The sequence below is a fragment of the Hylaeus volcanicus genome, chromosome 5, assembly GCF_026283585.1.
Source record: "Hylaeus volcanicus isolate JK05 chromosome 5, UHH_iyHylVolc1.0_haploid, whole genome shotgun sequence".
Classification (NCBI taxonomy): Eukaryota; Metazoa; Arthropoda; class Insecta; order Hymenoptera; family Colletidae; genus Hylaeus; species Hylaeus volcanicus.
This window is the reverse complement of record NC_071980.1, coordinates 13,820,755-13,840,092: the sequence shown is the minus strand read 5'-3', so window position 1 is coordinate 13,840,092 and position 19,338 is coordinate 13,820,755. Positions and strand designations below refer to the sequence as shown.

General features: G+C 34.5%; 1 protein-coding gene across 5 annotated transcripts in view; it reads right to left on the bottom strand.

Annotated features, from left to right (window-relative positions):
* Positions 1 to 19,338, bottom strand: part of LOC128876107 (E3 ubiquitin-protein ligase MIB1) — a 421,765-nt gene that overhangs the window by 109,069 nt on the left and 293,358 nt on the right. Inside the window, exon 10 of one of the 5 annotated variants that reach the window (XM_054122204.1) lies at positions 7,631 to 7,867. The exons of 3 other annotated variants lie outside the window; for them this stretch is intronic. In XM_054122204.1, the coding sequence (XP_053978179.1) occupies positions 7,810 to 7,867 (58 nt within the window). In that variant the 3' untranslated portion in view covers positions 7,631 to 7,809. Of the gene's footprint in view, positions 1 to 7,630; positions 7,868 to 17,846; positions 17,921 to 19,338 lie in introns of those variants that run through there. One more of the 5 variants, XM_054122206.1, reaches the window with a different exon arrangement.

Genomic DNA, 19,338 nt, shown 5'->3' with positions numbered 1-19,338 from the left:
GAGGGAGAGAGAGAGGGAGAGAGAGAGAGAGAGAGGGAGAGAGAGAGAGAGAGAGAGAGGGAGAGAGAGGGAGAGAGAGGGAGAGAGAGGGAGAGAGAGAGGGAGAGAGAGGGAGAGAGAGGGAGAGAGAGGGAGAGAGAGGGAGAGAGAGAGGGAGAGAGAGAGAGAGAGAGAGAGACTATTCAAACAGGTAAACAGGGCGGTCCTTAGTCGCTGCTTGATTTCTGTACTTGACGGTACATTATTGCTGTCGCTCGTAAACCAAGAGAGCTCGCGCCATTTATATCCGCGCCGAGGAGAATTTCATGCGCGATTAAGTTCTTCTATAAGCAACCAACTCGCTGCGAGGCGAACAATTAAACGAGATCACCGGGTCGAAAATGGAAACGAGAGTTATCGTTTTTCATCGTGTTCGATAACGTACGAGGTATACCATAAGCTGAACGAAACGGGATTCCAGTGTGTATTGTATTATAAATAGAATCCATCATGAATCCGTCATGACTGTGGATGTTCATGGAAATACGTATGTGTACACCAAAGTAGTAGCTACGATTTTGGAGACCGTACTTAATTCTTAAAATAATTTCCAAAACTTTATTAGTAATTACTAGACTGCGGATCTTGATGCATTTATAGGAAATTTTAATGTACAAGAAACTACAAAATGCAAGCAATATGCAAGAATATAAAAAATATTGAAAGTAAAGTTCGTATTATAATACTTCCAGAATTAAATTAATTGCTATTTAAGTTCATTTTTTGTAGGCAGGTTCGCGAAGATTTTATTTTGCATAAAGATTCGTAGTCGAGTGATTACACAGGATAAACTTATGGGAGCGTAAAATTTGTAAAAGTGTATTCCTTGAAGGTTTCTATTCAAATATCACGAAAAATCAAGTAAAAGTATGGTATATGTATTAAGATATATATAAGAAATATGAGCTTGTGTTACATGGAAAAAGAATGTATGAATAGTCTACAGTGTAGACTCTACACCTTAAAAAAGCGACAAAGAGCATTTTTATAAGATAATAAGATGCGAGAACATATTCTGTATGACATGGTGCAATTTGTGCAGATAAACAAGAAAGCCTAAGATTGCAACTTAAAAGATAGAAATTATCAATGTATAATATATGACCGTTTCACACATCAGAATGGTATAAAATTATGATTTCTTACATAAATACATTCTCCGATATCTAAAGATTCATATAATAGTTACATTATGTAATACGACGTGATCCTGTTTACACATTCTGTAACGAAATGGCTCCGAATGCAAAGGGTTCACATAGCGTCATTTTTAAGATTATCGAATTTATAATAAAATAATTAATAGAAATTCGATATTTATTCATTTATGAAAAATTTGCATGGTGTTCTTAATAACTTTATGAAGGTGATAAATAGAAATGTTATAGTGTTTATTTTATAGATGGGTTATAGAATATAAAAATTTATAAAAATGTCGAGAAACATTATAAAATTAAAAAATTTATAAACATTTATATCGTTAACAATCGCAATTTCCTTCTTATATCTAACCTTAAAACTACCCTTATCCTACCTTATTCCATCCTTATCCTATCCTTATCTTACACTTACATTCTATAAGCAAAAACAAACAAAAAAACAAAAACGCAAGAAACCGAGCCGCCCGATATCCCGGAATGCTTTCTACGAATAGTCTAGTACCTACGAGGATGAAGCTAAAACAGGTCCTCTGTGCTATTTGTTATTATTATTTGGAGCACTTTGGAACTCCTCAAAGAAATCTATAAGTGTTAAAAAAGGCTGCTTTGATTTGTGAATCCTACCTACATCTGTTCACAACGTAACAGTAATAGTAGCTACGTAAAACATTAGCAGATATGTTGAATTTATAATAAATTAAAATAAATCATTGGTACCAGCCATTGATTGGAGCGTAGGTAGTATCGATCAACCATATTTAAAACGGTTCTCCGAGAGCAACCGCGGATCTAGCAACGTACGTTTATGGAACAATAAACAATCTGTAACTGTTAAATAATGTAAATAAACACTATGCTTCGGCGCTCCAAAAAACAAGGAATCCAAAGGAATTCCGAAGAAACAGCTGGGCGTGGAAAACGCTGCCGATTGCTCGATAATACGCGAGCGCTCCGTTGTCGTAAAGAAACCCGGAACCCGCGGTGAGACGCGGGCAAGGATATCCAGTAAGCGACAAACAAATAAAAAAAAAAATAAGAAGAAGGAACGCGCGCAAATTCGATTCCTTAGATCGCGAAGCTCGAAACACGCTAACTTAGCAGCAAACTCCGGCTCAATCAGACCCTTGTTAACTCCGGCTGCTGTTACTGCGGATATTGAAGTATTGATTTCGTTCCTCTCCCTGGAAAGTTTATACCGGCATTACGGATTTCATGCCTCCTCCTCTTTCTCTTTCTATTCGCCCTCCGCTCGCCGTGCCCCCCTCCACTTTCGCATTTTCCCTTCCTTGCGAGAGCGCTGCGGACCCCGACCCTCTGCAGTAGATATTTGCATTTCAATCGGTTGATTAAAAATCTATAATTATGCCGCACCCCGTCGGTAAGAATGGAGAAGAAAACTTTTTCGATGCGCCTACCGCACCTTTGGTCGCGATCAGCTTTTTTCAAGGTCTCCCTTTTCGAGATCGGAGCATCTGTCCATGATCAGTCCAACTCATTTGGTCGTTGAACCGCCGATGGTACTCGCGTCATAGATGCTCCGAATCTATCTATTCGGTTGTTTAATTAAAAAGTCGCTACACTGTTTCGTAGTTGATAAGAATAAAGAAGTTTTAATTATACGTGGTATCCCGTATAGAGTGTTACAGGAAAATTTCTTAAAAAGTAATGGAGATGTCGGTTTCATTTTTTTGTATAGTTAAATGAACAAAATATACATGAACAAAATGTTTTGTGTTTCGAATAACTGTTACATAGTTGAATAACATTTACTTGAACCTTCTTTCTATTAATCATACAGTTAAAGAGTTATGGTGACAAATGTACAGTGGGTGTAGAATGTATTCGTACACCAATCAATTTCTCAAAAAGTTTTGTGTGAAATTTTAGTTTATTAACTTCTTTTTTTTATAATCAATGATTTTCTACATATTCTCGGAAATCTAGAATAGAATAGTAGTCCAAACAACAATTATTAGTTTATATAGTTTGGGAAATTAACAAGGAAATACGAAAAATCGGTAGAAATATTTGGTGAAATTATTTGGTGAAATGTCGATATATTTACATGTGACCTGAGAGTTACTCAGACCCATAGAGAGTTAATAGATTGATGCATAATTATCCGGCGGTTTTTTAAAGAAAACATTTGTCCAAAAGTTGAACATGAAATATACTCAGAACACGTTAGATAGTTCTGAAGCTTATTCGCCGTTTACTTGAAAAACTGTTTCCCAATTTGCTTAGCAGACGGTCGAGCAAAGAAATGCTGGTGCTTCGAGTCTATCCACGCTTTGACATTGACCACAAAACTTCGTCCAAAATTGTATGTCTTCCTTTCGTCCTCTTCTACAGTAGTCATAAAAGCTTGCTCGTTCAAATATGACAACCAATTCTCTTCTTAGCTTATCCTCCAGTATTTATCGCCTTTGAAACAAGCAAACCACTCTTGACATTGACTTTCACTAGAGTTCCTCTGCCAAAGAGATTGTGTTGGTAGTTCAGCCGTCCGTTTATCTTATTCGCTAAAGACACTTCCGTCGGTAAACTTCTCCTACCGTAAATATTGAGTTACTCTAGATACTCCAATAAAACAACTTACTCAGCATATCGCGCTTTCTAATTCAACGTTCGAGTCCAAGCTTCCAAAAACCATTAACTCGATTAATAACCAAGGTCGCGATCATCTTCGCATCCACCAAGTATCTAATATACATATAAAATCCCTTAGAAATTCGTTCGGAGCGCTCAGATCAGGCAGTTTTGTTTCTTGCTATTGCTGGATGTAAACATCTTGTCGAGTTGTCATTTTGTAACCGGGAGATGTATTTAAGAACGTTCCGATATATATTTGTATTACCAAATTACAATCAGTTGTCCAGATTACGAAATGACTGGACTACTTGGTCGTGATTAGTATTATGCACACTATGCAAAAGGCGCGTGGCAATTTCCATCATTTGGAATTTTTATAAAGAAAACTGAAGCATTTCATCCTTTCTCAAAGTGGTAGAGCATGATACGATGCAAATGAATATGATTATCGACACACACGTAGGTAAACTACCACCTGGAAAAATTCTTTCTCAAAGAAAAAAGTAACATTAATATCGAATTATATGAAAAAAACGCCGGATAATTATATGTATCAACTCAGGAGCCTAGTTTGCATCGCTCGCGCGTTTCTAGGCGGGGCAGCGAAATCGTCAAAGGCGAAAAGCGGAACGACGCGGCGCGGAAAAGTTCGGGAGCCACGGCTGACGGGCGCGGTAATATACGGAAACGCGACAAATACTAAAAATTGCAGTTTGGTAAAAAGCTCTAAGTGGAAAGTTTGCGAGCTGCAAGCGTCTTCGTCGACGCCGCTGAGTGCCTGTCCCAGCGACGACCGACGCCGACGCCGCGAAGAAACACCGCCCCTTCCTCTGTCGTTATTTCGCCAGGGACTGGCAGAAACCGGGATAAATATAAACAACTCAACTTCCGAGACCGTCTGCGACGTGCTACTCTATGACATAATTTAATATACACCCGCGAACTTCCACGCTTAGCCACCGACGCCAGAGATTTGTATTTAGGTTAGTATACGAGGAAACTTCGTTGCGCCTTTCCGCCATCTTATTCCCATTGTCTAGGTCTAGAGCGCGAAATGGGTGACGTTGCTCGACCTCGCGATCTTCTTTGTTGATAGTTTTATGCTATTTAATTTTCCCACCTTCTTTTCGTTGCTTATTTCTCTTCGTTTCTGTTTATATTTTATTTATCGCGTGCAATTAATTTTTGTCAACATTACGTGTAATTAGTATTGTCGTCGTGATTAGTATAATGCACATTATGCAAGAGACGCGTGGCAATTTCCGTCATTTGGAATTTTTATAAAGAAAACTAAAGCATTTCGTCATAAAAACATTTTTACGATGATGTCCGTTAGTGCAAATGAAATATACGTATAGCTCAAGAGTGAAAAGATAAAGAATTATAGAACATAATGTACATGTTTAAGGATATGAAAGGTAAACTGACTTTCTAATATTAATTGTTAAGAAATTTATCAAATTAAAGGTGTAAAATAACAATGTAACAAAAAGTAGTTTTATGTAGGTAACCATCTATTGGGATAGAAATTACTCTACAAATAATAAGTAATATTTTAACAATATTCATTTAATCTTTTGTCTCCAAAAAAGCCTTAGCATGAATGCTTTACTTTCTCAAATGCATGCGTTTTTTAAACGACTTCAAAAAAGGTGAAGGTTATCCAAATCTACAAGGAATATCTTTTGATGTAACTTACATTTGCTTTCGAATACATTGTTGTTGTATTCATAAAATTCATTTTCTAGAATTTATATCGACAAACACGTAATATGCAGTATTTATAACTTGTATGTATTTATTTACGTACTTATGAATTAATTATTAACAAATGTCAGTCCCTCGTAAAGTATTATCCTTAAAATTCCTTGCGAGATTTATTCAAAAATTTATTTTCGCTAGCAATATCATCCACTGGCATCGCGAACATTCGCCAAAGCTTGGAGCAAAGACCAAATTTTTATTCGGTAGGCACAGGTGCACTTTTATTGCCGTCTAAAGTATTATGCCGTTCAAACTGTTGTGAAGTTTCGAAGCCAACTTTCGTGAACTGTCGAGCCAACGTGTAATCTTCGCCATCCCGTTTCCTATGCTTTTCTATCGGGAAAGTAAGGATTCGCGGATTAAAGGCGAAAACTTCCTGATCCTCTCGGTAAAGTGGTCACCGCTTATAGACAGTATTGTAGAAATGTCGTTTACGGGTCTTCGACATTAATCGAATAACGTGCTACAATTATTACCTATTTGTTTACTTTATTCTTCGGTAAATTGTATATGTGTTTACGGAGAATGATTCTTTCGTTATTGGCGCTAAAAGAAATTTCCTCAGAGTTCATAAATGAAATTTATATACTTTATGTAGTTGAATTTATGTAGTTGAATTCTGTTTTTTAGAAATACTATTCTTTCGTGTTTACCTTGTTGTACTTTGTTAACGTTGTCATTTAAGTAAAAAACAATATATAGGCAAATAAAACACAATATTTAGATATTTATTTTGTACACACAATACACCAACATATCATACTATGTATATGCGCCTTATGATACATAACACAATATATTTTACACTTTCATTTGAATGATACAGAATCATAAGGAATTCCATGTTCTTTCTTCGATATAAACATTTTTTGTAACGTGTTTCTTTTATATAACCAAATAATGTAGATTTAAATTTTAAATTTAATTATATTTATAGGTTCTAAAGGTGGCTCGAAACGAACAGTCAAAACAAAGAGTATTGGATTTAAGACTTGAAAGTATCCACTATTAAATACATTCATATTCTAATACGATCGTATTATTACGATTATTATCAATACTTCGATCATATTACAATAGAATATAGATTTGATTTTAATCAGTAACGCAATATATTAATTCATTTCTTAGGAGAAATGTAAATAAATAAATAAATGAGAAAGAAATAACCTGATATAACCAATTGTACATACTATAATTACTTAATACATAAACAAATACTTCAGTTAGTATTTTTATATTCTCACTTGTTGATTATGCAGTGACTAATTTTAATATTCGAACACTTTACACTTTTTATTTTTATGAACTGTATATAATGTTTTAAAATAATATCTACATTAATTAGTGTACCTAAGTGTATTTACACATTGCAGTCGATTTAGTTTCATAATGTTTATTTATATTTAATTATGAAACTAAATGAATATTGATAAATTTAGTCACTCCTGTAGGCACTTACTTAATTACTAAATGGAAATATAGAACCTAATTAATTCTCAATTATTAAATAAAATGAATTATTAACTCTTTACTTTCTATAAATACCTTTATTTCACATTACATATTATTCCTAAAATAGACAGCGGAGAAACGTATTTTACAAGATGGTATTGTCGAATTTGTTTCAATGAACTTAAACAGAAAAATAGCCTAGAAACAGCGGCGCGGCGTCCTCTCGCATTTTCAAGTAGAACAGCGCGCAATTTTCCAACAGGCCATAGCCTCAGGCGAGATGAACTGTCCGGCTAGAATAAATTTAATCGCGATAAGATAGGCCGGATGTGTTTTTTTATTCGTGAAAAGATATACAGGAATTTTAACGAGGCGAGCTACCGAGAAAATACTTTCGCGTAAATTTGTCGCACCCACCAGCGATCTCGCTCGCTCTCTATCTCTAACCTTTTCTTTTTACCTAGCGTCCTTTTTTCGGCCAGCTGGCAAATGGAACCTGCAAATCTCCAGGCGTTTGCAACACGTGCGAGCGACAGTGAATTGTACCTGCATCGTTCATGTATATGTATTTGCATAATAGACGAGGGTACTGCGACGTTATATGTAACTGCGACACGTGTACCGAGCGTTAAAAAAGAAAACGTCATTTGAGAAATGCGCTGCTTTTTTTTAACAGTCTAATGATAACGAGTCATATGCATCTAGTTGGTTATTTTCGAGATTAACGCTTTGTTCCTTGCTTTCTAATTCTTCATTCCATGTGTTGGATGTCATGATTAATTTGTATTCCAGTTCCTCTTTAATGGTTATGGTGTTGATTCGTTTTAGGTTCATTGTGCATATTTATTGTTAAATTTCTGCAAGGTATATATTGTTTCTAATAATCATCATACCAAATAACTTTGTATAGATAGAAAATAGAGGATAATCACAAGAAAAAGTTTTCATTTATTTACGTTTCAACTATTAGCTGCAAGGTCATCGTTGGAATCTACAATTTGCTAAATTTACATATGAAAAGGACTTAGTTAATGTAACACAATAAAAGAATTCTATGTACTAAATAAGTAAAATACGTGTATGAAAGTACATAAACGTATAGAGTATATTTTATTTGTATGATACTTTAGTAAATTCAATTTTAACATTTATAGGATCTGGAAAAAACTCTAAAGCAATAGTCGAAACGCAAATAAGTAAATGTTAGTTTTATTATAAAAGAAAAGATAAAAATAAATATATACGTAACGAATTACTGTCTGTTTGAAGGCCAAAAGAAGAAAAATTTCCATAGTCAGTTATGAAAAAAATTACCAGAAAACTGTAAATTAACTTACTATTAGTAAACAAAAATATATTTAATATGAAAAATAAAGCAACATCTATTCAAAAAAGTGATCAGAATTTTTCCACAGAGAATTCCTCGTACACAGATGTTATTTTTCAAAGCATTTTTAGAACCTTTTTCATCGGAGATTTTTTACTAAAATGTTCGACATCCATGAATCAAAATTAATAGATTTTCGTGCTTTTGTGTAACCTCTGGCTATCGGGTTTTTTAGGTATCATTAGTCAAAGCAAATTGCATGTCTAACGATCCATACATTTTTAATGTATAGCTTCGAGCATTTTACTCTATGGTTTTTCACGATTCATACATATCCGCAGTAAATATCGATCTCTAGTGAGCATCAAGCTCTGGTGTTCAATTTATCGAGTCCACATGTCAAGTCCATTCCGTTTAGGACTTGGAAATACTTATTTTCGATCAATACAGCTATTAGGTTTATTTTACAAGTGTAATTAATAGTATAAAAACAGAAATTTCTGATAATGAACAAATTTTGTTAATGTTTTGAATAATCATATGTTTAATTCCAAGCCCTAATGTAGAGCAGTGAGTAGTTACTTTTTACATTTTAATACTAGTATTACATAGTTAGAAATATTTATAAGATTAATATTGCAATTATGATTTTATTTTATTTTTCCCCAATTTTTCATGAAAAATTGTTAATTACAGACATCTAACATTAAGACATTAGCAATGTATGAACTTCAAATAAGTGGAATTTAGTTTAAATATGCTTCGTCTCGTACAAATGACTTTTGATTACAACTCACACAGATTAATTTTACATTTGTTTTGTTTGAAAGAGTAAATAATATTTGTTTTTATTTTAATACTAAATTTTATATTCTTGAAGCACAGATAGAGGCAATATTCTCATCCAGATACAAATTGAAAATAATGAATAAAAGATAAGGAACTATTTATGTGGTACTCGTTGCATGCAAATTTCAATTTGAATTACAAAATGAATTATTTTAGAGCGAACAAAAAAAAGTTTACTTCCCAATCTAATAAATGTCGACATACATCGATATCCATTATTTTTACATACCATCCATCATTTAAATACAATTTTGCTCAGAATTAAAAGAAATTTGCATTTACAAAAATAGTAATTTTTACGTTCAAACAAGTTAAGGTCTCCCTGATATATAAAAAAAAGAAATTAAACGTACTGAATGTAATAAGATATTAGACAAAGAATACAGTAAATTAAATGCATAACTATTTCGTATAAATCAGTTTTTCTAAAATCAATTAATAACACGTTACACGAATATAACAAAATTTCACATAAAATGGAAAATACAAATGTTTAATATAAATTACTTTTTTAAAAATATTAATTCATAACTTGTTATACCAGACAACAATTATCATAGACTCGCGTTGGTATATTTAATTAATATATGCTTTGCGTTGAAGTTGCTAATTGTTAATCTAAGGTCGTGTTGCTTTACGTATTATTTATTAATAAATACACTGTCATACTTCACCAATATATCGTATCGTGTTTCCATAATCTGTGTCCGATATCTGAAATGCGCGTACCATCACACTGATCTTTCCACTAACAAATGACGTTGCATTTTGCGGTTTTAATTTCCACCGCCCAGATCGGAGCTAAAGATACCGTTCAAAACCAAGATCCAAACGCGATTTAAAGCCACATATCGATGCTGCGCATTTATTTCCGCATTTTCCAAGCGGAATCTGCTCTTCGGATCGTAACAAATTTAATACGCGAGAATTGTCACGAAACCTTCATCGCGTGATCGCGATAAAATTCAATGCGAATGCATAAAAAAAAAGGGGAAGAATTCTACCAGAAGAAATTAATAGCTTGCATGACCGTTACAATAATTGAATGATTAAGGGTGAAACGGGGCGGAAGAGATCCTGATTCACATGAATAAATATTTCTACTGACATGTATTTATGTGACAATTAAAGAATAAGACTGTATAAATATTAAAAAGTTTGATTTAATACCAAAATGAAAAACTCGAAATTCAATAAATTATTATTATCATGTTACAAGTTACAAGTTACTACTTACAAGTGTTACAAGTTACTATTCTTTTCGTTTTTCATTTCTGTAGTATTTTAATAGGCAGTTAAAAAAATACCTAAAAACTCAATAGTTTGTAAAATGCTAAATAATATTGTTATATTGAAAAATATAATTATATATTTCCTAAAATATTAAGTTTTCAATGATCTTATCTTATTTTTTTTATACACTGAATTGCCCAAGGAATCGATTTATACAAAAAGAAAATTATATAAGTCAAGTCTTTAAAAACATGCAATCGCATTTTGGAAATACACCAATGTATGTATATTTTCGACTTATTTTTTCATGTAGAATCACTCCCTTCTCGCTTGTACCATCAGTCACCGAACACTTGGTATAATCTACTAAATAATTTTCGTCGTCCCAATGGTACTAAAAAGCGTTGTTCAAACAGTTAAATTGCAGTAAAATTCTCGCCAGGACATTATTAACTTTCAAATCCCAGCAACCGACGATATATCGTTTAATCCTCTTTGGATCGGTCGCCCTAAGGCGAAATTAAGAAGGAAAACGCCACCAGTAAAAGAAGGGGGGGGGGGGGAACAGAGGAAGGTATCTTTAAATTAATGATCCTACGTGCTTAAACGACGGCAAAGAAAAATGACAGTGCTCCTTTCCTCTCGCGCGGAGCCTCTTCGCGCTCGTTACACTCTTTAGCCCTGTCAGCGACGACAGGACGAGCTTTCTGGGGTGTGAAGTGACGAAACGGCCGCGAAAAGACGCGAAAACGACGCAAAGAAAAAATTTCGCAAACGCTACGTTTGCTTTTTTTCTCCCTGCGTTTCAAGAACGAACAAAGTTTATTCGAACGAGTTATTTCAACGAGATAAGACGTTGAAACAAAGGCGTGCAGGAGAAGGGAGACAGGCCGAACGCATACAATTACTGGAGGGTGGGTTAGAGGGTGCGAGAATGGCGAAACGCGAAATGGTCCGGGGACGGCTGTCCTTATCGCGCGTCTCCTTTAAACCGTGTCTGTGTAATAGAATAGTGTTTCTCAACCTTTTGTGATTCAAAGAGTCAAGTTGTTTTAGCAACTCTGTAAACTTAAATTATACTTAAAGTATTTGCCCATCAATATGTCTATTTTGATTACTAAACCGAACGTTGCGCCGTGCATTTGTGTTATGTATTTTTCGAAGAACTGTAATATTAATGTATAATTTGAGACATGTTGACAAAATTTAGTTCTACATATACATTGTCAACAACATGTAAAGCGAATAAATTTCTCCTTTTAGATTTAAAAGTTTCAAAAATAAAATAAAACAGCTTTTGTGGTTCATGCCTCTTCTGCGTTTTATTTCTGTAAGGATATTTATTTAGAGGGTCGGCGAAAACTGTCAAAATTCAAGGACAACACACAATATATCAGACAAAATCAAATCGCAATACAAAATGAATGACTAATCAATAAATTACTAACACAAATTGATAAACATAACTGACAACTATAAAACGTACAAACATACCTAGTGGTTTAAATGAATGTTTATATTCATTTAAACATTCATCCAACATTCACATTACAATACATTACACTTCTTTGCATAGAGTCACATCATGGCTGGTGTTAGATGGACAAAATTAGAGTAATTAAAGGACACCTCTTTCCAGACTGAAAAAGATGCGTATGTTAGGTAATTGTCTTAATGGTACTGACCTTAACATAAATACTGTTACGAGCATCGGATATATGAAATTATGGCCAGCTGAGAAACATTGAAGATGAAGATGATGGGTCGCTACCAATGGTAGTCATCAATTTAAAGTCAAAGGGAGGGTATACGTCGAAAGCGTAGTAACATTTTCGACATATACTATAATGAATATTTTTGTCTGTTTGCATACATAAACCTGCATAGAAAATATATGGTGATCTCGTAACATGCTACTAATGGAATTTCTCAGTTGTATAGTAGGGTGAATTCTTCTACTCCAAACGCTCAGAATTGAATAAAACAAGTATATAAAAAAAACCAGTAATTTTTGCCTATATAATTTACAGTTTTTTTAAAAAAGCTTGTCACATACATTTTCTGTAGACTAGAATGAAACTTAAGCAAATAGATATTAACCTTTTGCGCTCGGGTGGCGCCTCTAGGGCGACATATGTAATTTAAAAGTGATTTTGTGAACGTACAATTTCAAATTCACTTACATCAGAATACGACTAATTATTAATTGAAATAATAATACATTGAGTCATGAACGTTCATAGATGTTTTTCTTCGAAGTAGAGTTTTTGGTTCCACAGAAATTTATTATAAAAATGGACTGGATTTGAATATAGAAAAATGCCTCGATCGGAAAGGGTTAATAACAGAAAAAATTACCCACCATGCGATCCGATAATTTCATGTGATGAGCTTTGCACATTGCCTTACAAACGTCGAGTTACGCCCGATTAACAATTCCAAGAAGTGATAACCACGCGTTTCTTAGCGAAGAAATCGACATGCCACTTGTCATATGCTTCTTATTTTCTTCAGAGGACATTTAGAAGTCCGTGAAGTACAGTTTGAGAAACACTGTATTAGAGGACAGAAAGAAGTTTAGTCACTCGAGGAAGCAGAAAATTGTCGGGTAGAAGTGTCCTCTCTCTCGCGAATGCCAACTTTAAATTGTGGCAGTTCCTTTTATCGCCCCTCGTAACCGTTAAAGAAGCGTCTCGGCTTCGCGCGACAGTGATCCCCCCTTTTTCTTTCGTCTCTTTTTATTTACCTCGGCCGCGACGACGACGGTCCGCGAATAAGACTCGGTCAGGGAACGACGCCGGGCGTCCCGACGCAGAATCCGTAAATCGTCGCGGATGGCACTTCGTTGTTCCGTCGTCGCTGGAAATTCGTCGTCAACCACGGCTACTGAATCACGTGAGACTGCCGTTTTATGGACCGATACAGAGGGAAATAGGGAAAACAAGAAAGGAAAAAAAATCCCTCTCCAAACAATAGCAACATTTCTGTGAAAGACGCTTATCGCTATAAGAGAGAAAACCAACTTGGACGCGAGAAAATCATACATATGTTCATGATAAAAAAGAAATTTGTATTAAAATTTTTTAAATATAATAGCAATGCTGAAAGACGCTTTCTTGAAAGACTTTCTAATTGACGTAGCAGTTATTTCTTTTTTAAAGCGAAAGGAGTGGTAGAGTAATTATCCTCTTGAAGGGATGGCGATGATAGGCATGTTCGATTAATTGAATACAGCTTTTGGAAGAATTCTACACTACTACCAACAATTAGCGGGACACTTTTTCAAACTGTCGTAACTATGGGAGTTTTCAACCGATTGAAATGAAACTGCGTGAGGAGTACTTTTGAAGTGTCCCCTAGGCGTGTGTAAAGTTGCATTGGCGAGGGTTGACGCGAAGGGGTTAATTCATCCCCCCCCCTAAGGGGAGGGTGTAGAAAAACGCCTCTTTGAAACAGGCCAGAGATGACGGAAGGGGTTGAAAAATTCAAAAAAACCTTTGGGACGACTCTCCTTGATGCCCTCTACAAAATGCACCCCTTAAAATCCCTCTCGGACAAACACATCCTCCCACAACCTCCCACCCCCTCTAAAATCTACAATTTTTGTACAACGGTCTCGATTTTGGACTCAATGCATTCTCTGGACTCCCCTGATCCAGGAAATGCCATCACCCATACCGTGCTCCCCATAGGTGCCCTTTGGGGGGTGGAACAGCTCACAAATTTTCAACCCCCTTCGTAAAAAAACACTTCCACGCATCGGAGAGCGATGAAATTCACTATGTTTGTTCTCGATACGTTAAGGATGAATGCCGAAAAGGTCCTATTTCGAAAACTGGCCCCGGAGCTGAAGGGGGGAGGGCAGAGGTAGGGGTGGTCCACCCCCAAGTGTAAGGGTTGGAACGTTGTTTCGTTGCATGGATCACATGTCCAACAGCTGTTCCACCCCCTCCCCCAAAAGGGCACCTATGGGGAGCACGGTATGGGTGATGGCATTTTCTGGATCAGAGGAGTCCAGAGAATGCATTAAGTCCAAAATCGAGACCGTCGTCCAAAAATTGTAGATTTTAGAGGGGGTGGGAGGTTGGGGGGGTGGGTGGTTGGGGGGGTGGGTCTGTCCGAGAGGGATTTCAAGGGGTGCATTTTGTAGAGGGCATCAAGGAGAGTCGTCCCAAAGGTTTTTTTTGAATTTTTCAACCCCTTCCGTCATCCCTGGCCTGTTTCAAAGAGGCGTTTTTCTACACCCTCCCCTTAGGGGGGGGGGGGGTGAATTAACCCCTTCGCGTCAACCTTCGCCCATGTAACTTCACACACGCCCAGAGGACACTACAAAACTACTCCTCACGGAGTTTAATTCCAATCGGTTGAAAACTTCCATGTTTTTGAACCGTTTAAAAATTTGTCCGCGAAGTTTTGATCTTTAGTGTATATCAAAAACATTTAGGACGAAATATTACAAAATAAATGATAGCTTCCGATACAAATTAATAGTAAAAGAAGTTAATACTATTCAAGTTTGGTAAAAGAAATCTTAACATTATCTTGTTACCTCTATAGTTTTCTATCATTACTTATGTGATATTAAAAAAAACTATTAATAAAATATATTCGCAACATAAACATATCGAAACATAAATGATATAATTGACATTAATAGATTCGTACCATTTATTAGATATTTATTTCCAGTAAGGAAGTGTCCACATCTGAGCGGTGCTGTATATAATACCATTTAAAGGAAAAATTAAGCAATATAGATAAATATAAACTGTACAAAATGATATACCAATTATTATAACAAGAGACATTTATAACATAAAGAAAAAAAATGTTAGCACTGAATTGTGAAGTTTAAATCAAACTATGTTGCTCCGAAAACACGCAAGTTTCGCCTGTGCATAATTAGAGAGTAAGGGAAAATCTGTGTAATCAGATTCGTTGATGCGGAATTAAGATTCATGGTAGCAGGAGATACTCTTGGTATTTGCGGAGATTGCGTTTCTAGAACTCCTGCCAGTGGTCAAACTCGACGAATTATTAACGTAGCCGCAGTGGTACAGATACGCGATATCTCAAGCCTCGTCGAGAGTAGTGGTGCGAATTAAACTTTGAACACATTTATTAACCGTAATGAGTTGTTTGTTCAATTCCCTAGATATAAATTGACAGAGAAGGTCGAGGATGCGAGGAACAAATTTCAGTGTTCATTTCTGTCTGATTTAATTGTTTTCCATTGTATGCAACTATATCATTTGAGACTTTGTTGTTACAGTAAATGAATAGTTTTGTGTAAAGAAACTGGTGGAAAGGAAACAATATTACTTTTGTATAAAAATTTAAACTAATTACATTATTAGATAAATACATTTTATTCCATTTGAAACAGATTTACTTTTCTCGACAATTTTGGAAGATAAAATTTACTCATAATTATACACGTTATATTGTCGAAGCAAGACATCCACCCGGCGCTGCTTTTCGAACATGAAGGAATTTACCTTCCTGCCACACATTAAAAATACTAATGTTTTCCACAAAGGTGCAAAATTTTAAGTTTCAATCATTTCTAAATATTTAATTCTTTATTAATTTTACACGCATGTCATTAACTTAAATAAGAAAGAAAGTGATGGACCATTTGTAAGGTTTTTACCAAGCTTTAACATTGTATTTTTGTTTCGAGAAAGAGATTGTTCCTCCTTATTTTTATAAGTTGAAATGATCACCATCTTCTGTGATTGTATTATTTGCTTTTTATATTTTTTAGAATTTCTACGATATTACGTAAAATCATACATAAATTGAATGAATTTAAAAAATGTAATGTTATTAAATATAAATTGCCAATACAATTGTAGGGTGAAAATACGAAAAAGAGTGTTGAAATTACACAAATTGGAACTTACGGACAACTACAACTGCCAATAACTCATAAAATAAAATGTAAATAATATTTATTACACATTTACTAAATATGCAAATATATCAAAGGGGATATGTTGACACGTTGCCTTTTTTTACGTTTATTGGCAACGGCGCGTGGCACGTAATTATGGAAAAATCTGAATTTTGGCACTCGTCCCCCTCGGTACTTTTAATCTGTAAATGCGTTTCGGCCCATCGTATCGCATCATGACCTCACGGTAACATTTTATCCGGTCGCGTTGACTTTACGCATACTAAATCGGCTTTATACGCGACTTCTGCAAACACGCTCAAACCGCGGGGACTTGTCAAAACGCATTCGTTCGTATGTGCACGAACAAATTTGCACGATCCTTCAACGGTGTCAGCGCTGATAGAGCTGTGGCTTTAGAAGATTGCAATCAACTTTTCTGTGTACCTTGCCACCAGCGATACGCGTTGATATGTAATCGTTGCACTATACATGTCGAAACCAACATCTATACCAAACTTGTGCTTATCGATCGTTTTTAAATTAATACAATTGTTACGGTTGCATTCAATTTCTACCGAAAGAGCGATGAATCTACTTTATTATTTCATATATAAAGTAGTATTAATCATTCGCGGGAAAATAGTCAATAGAATACATTTTGACTACGTTCTGAATCTTTCACAGAATGTTATTTTTATAAGTGGTTATTAAAATGAAACAATTGATTCATTGAAATCACTGATATTTTAATTACGAAGTTTTCACTCTAATTTTAGTGATTATTTATGCGAATAAAATCTGAAGCAGAATCGCAACAGAATCGAAACGTAAAATAAATTTCTATTGTTTTCCTTTCCATGACTTTATATGCAGTTTATATGCCATTGGGTATTGAATGTTAATATTACGTTAAAAATTAACTGTAACATGGTAGATAGTTATATTTTACTTCCTAAATTACGTTGAAATACGTAATCAATTTTAACATGTTTTTCGAGACTGCCTTATTTTTACCTAAAAGCATTAAATAGAACTCTCAATGCATACGCAGGATTTCACTTACCGATGAGTTATTACAGGGAATCCTTTTTTAAATTTCACTAATTATAGAAACCCAATTAATAAATGATTAACAATTACATGGGCGACATAAATACAAACAGTGGGTGCAGTATTCATCTAAAATAAATCGAACGTTCTATCCAGAGATGGAATGAGATTCGATATGCAGTAATGAATATCAAACAATTTCGTTAATGTGCTTCCGCGAGATTCGTTTAATTCAGCTGTTATCCAAACATACATTGACATAACACACAAATATTTGTCTATAATACTTCAAATTTAGCGATAAAGCATTGAAAAAATACTTTTAATATACATAAAACATTTAATATTATTTGTTGAACATTATCAAAAATTCTCATGTACAAATGCTGCCGAATAAACCGGTTATAGTGACAAACGTAAGCAACGAATACAGTCTAAAAATGTTTAAATGTAGTAACACTTAATTACAACACTTACCATTTTTACTTGTCATTGTTAGCTATTATAGACATTTCTCATAAATCTCTGCCGAAGATTAAATAATTGTCTTACCTGAAACAAGAAAACGGTAGCTAGTAAATTATACTACATTTGATTAATTTTCGTAATATTAATTATTACATTAATTATCAAGTCAATTTATAGTACACAGTTATAGAATTCACATAATTAATTTTGATTTGCTCAAATTACAGTATAGATTCACAATTATCGAATAATTGAAATTCATGTAATATACGTAAGAATTCCAATTCGTGCATATTTGCTGATTTTGATATCTGTTATTCGTCAAATATTCAATTTTGTATTGTCTACATTATAATACAAATAAAAATTTATGAAGAATACTAGTACTATTATCCTTCTAATAAAAAGAAAAGAGTAGAAGTTGGACATTTATTTATTCCACAAATTCACTAGGTAAGTTGAAAATGAAATATTCACCTTGATAATTCAAAGAATTCTTATTATTAGTTTAAATAAGAGTATCTAATGTTATTTGCTGGACGTCATTATCAATTCCAATAAAAAACGTTTGATTTATTCGTTGCAATGTGTGATTGGGATTACAATCGGATGAGAAGTATTAGATATGTGTAAGAAACAAAATTATCTTTTTCATTATTAAAATTAAAATGAATTATTAACTGAAAGTTCATCGAGGATAAACAATAAATATAATTTTGAAAACATAAATACAGGTTTCAAAGATGAGAGATGTATATAGGAAGGATAATTAGAAAAAGTAAAAGAAAAATGGTTGAAACAAAACAAATAATTGCGGAATGAAATAAGACGAGCAAAAAAGTAAATAATAATAAGTATAATATTGCACGATGGACTTTAGATAGAACATTGCATTTAAATGCAATATTGCAAATATAAATACAGGTTTTGAAGATGAAAGACGAATAATAAAGGTAATAAAAAAAAATAATGGAAAGCTATTAACGGCTGAAACGAAACGAGATACCTGTGAAAAATGCCTATAGAAAGATACAAGACGAACAAAAGAATGAACAATAATAAATCTTAAAATATTCCACAATAATATCATTAAAAATAATCAATCGTAACTATTGGTTGTAGTAAATAATGATATTGTTGCAAGCACGGCACCGTGTCGGCTTGTCCAATTTAACAAATGGCACGCTGAGAAAACGAACGTTCTTTCAGTGCTCCAACAAACTTATAACACCGCATCTTCATAAAGATGGAAATTCAGTTCCACGTCGAACCATTTGTTTCCAGCACGGAACACGGACGAACCCGAAAAATAATGAAATTCTTTCATTCCCGATTCTTATTCGCGAGTGGGAGCACTTGGCGTCGTCGCTTTATTGCGCCTGTACGTCAGGTAAATATCACTCGGGGAGCTTGCACGCGTAAACAGAACAGCACTCCAGCAATCCTTAAGCCTGCCTTCTGTTTTACAGCACTCGATCTTGCACGGGGGGGGGGGGGGGGGG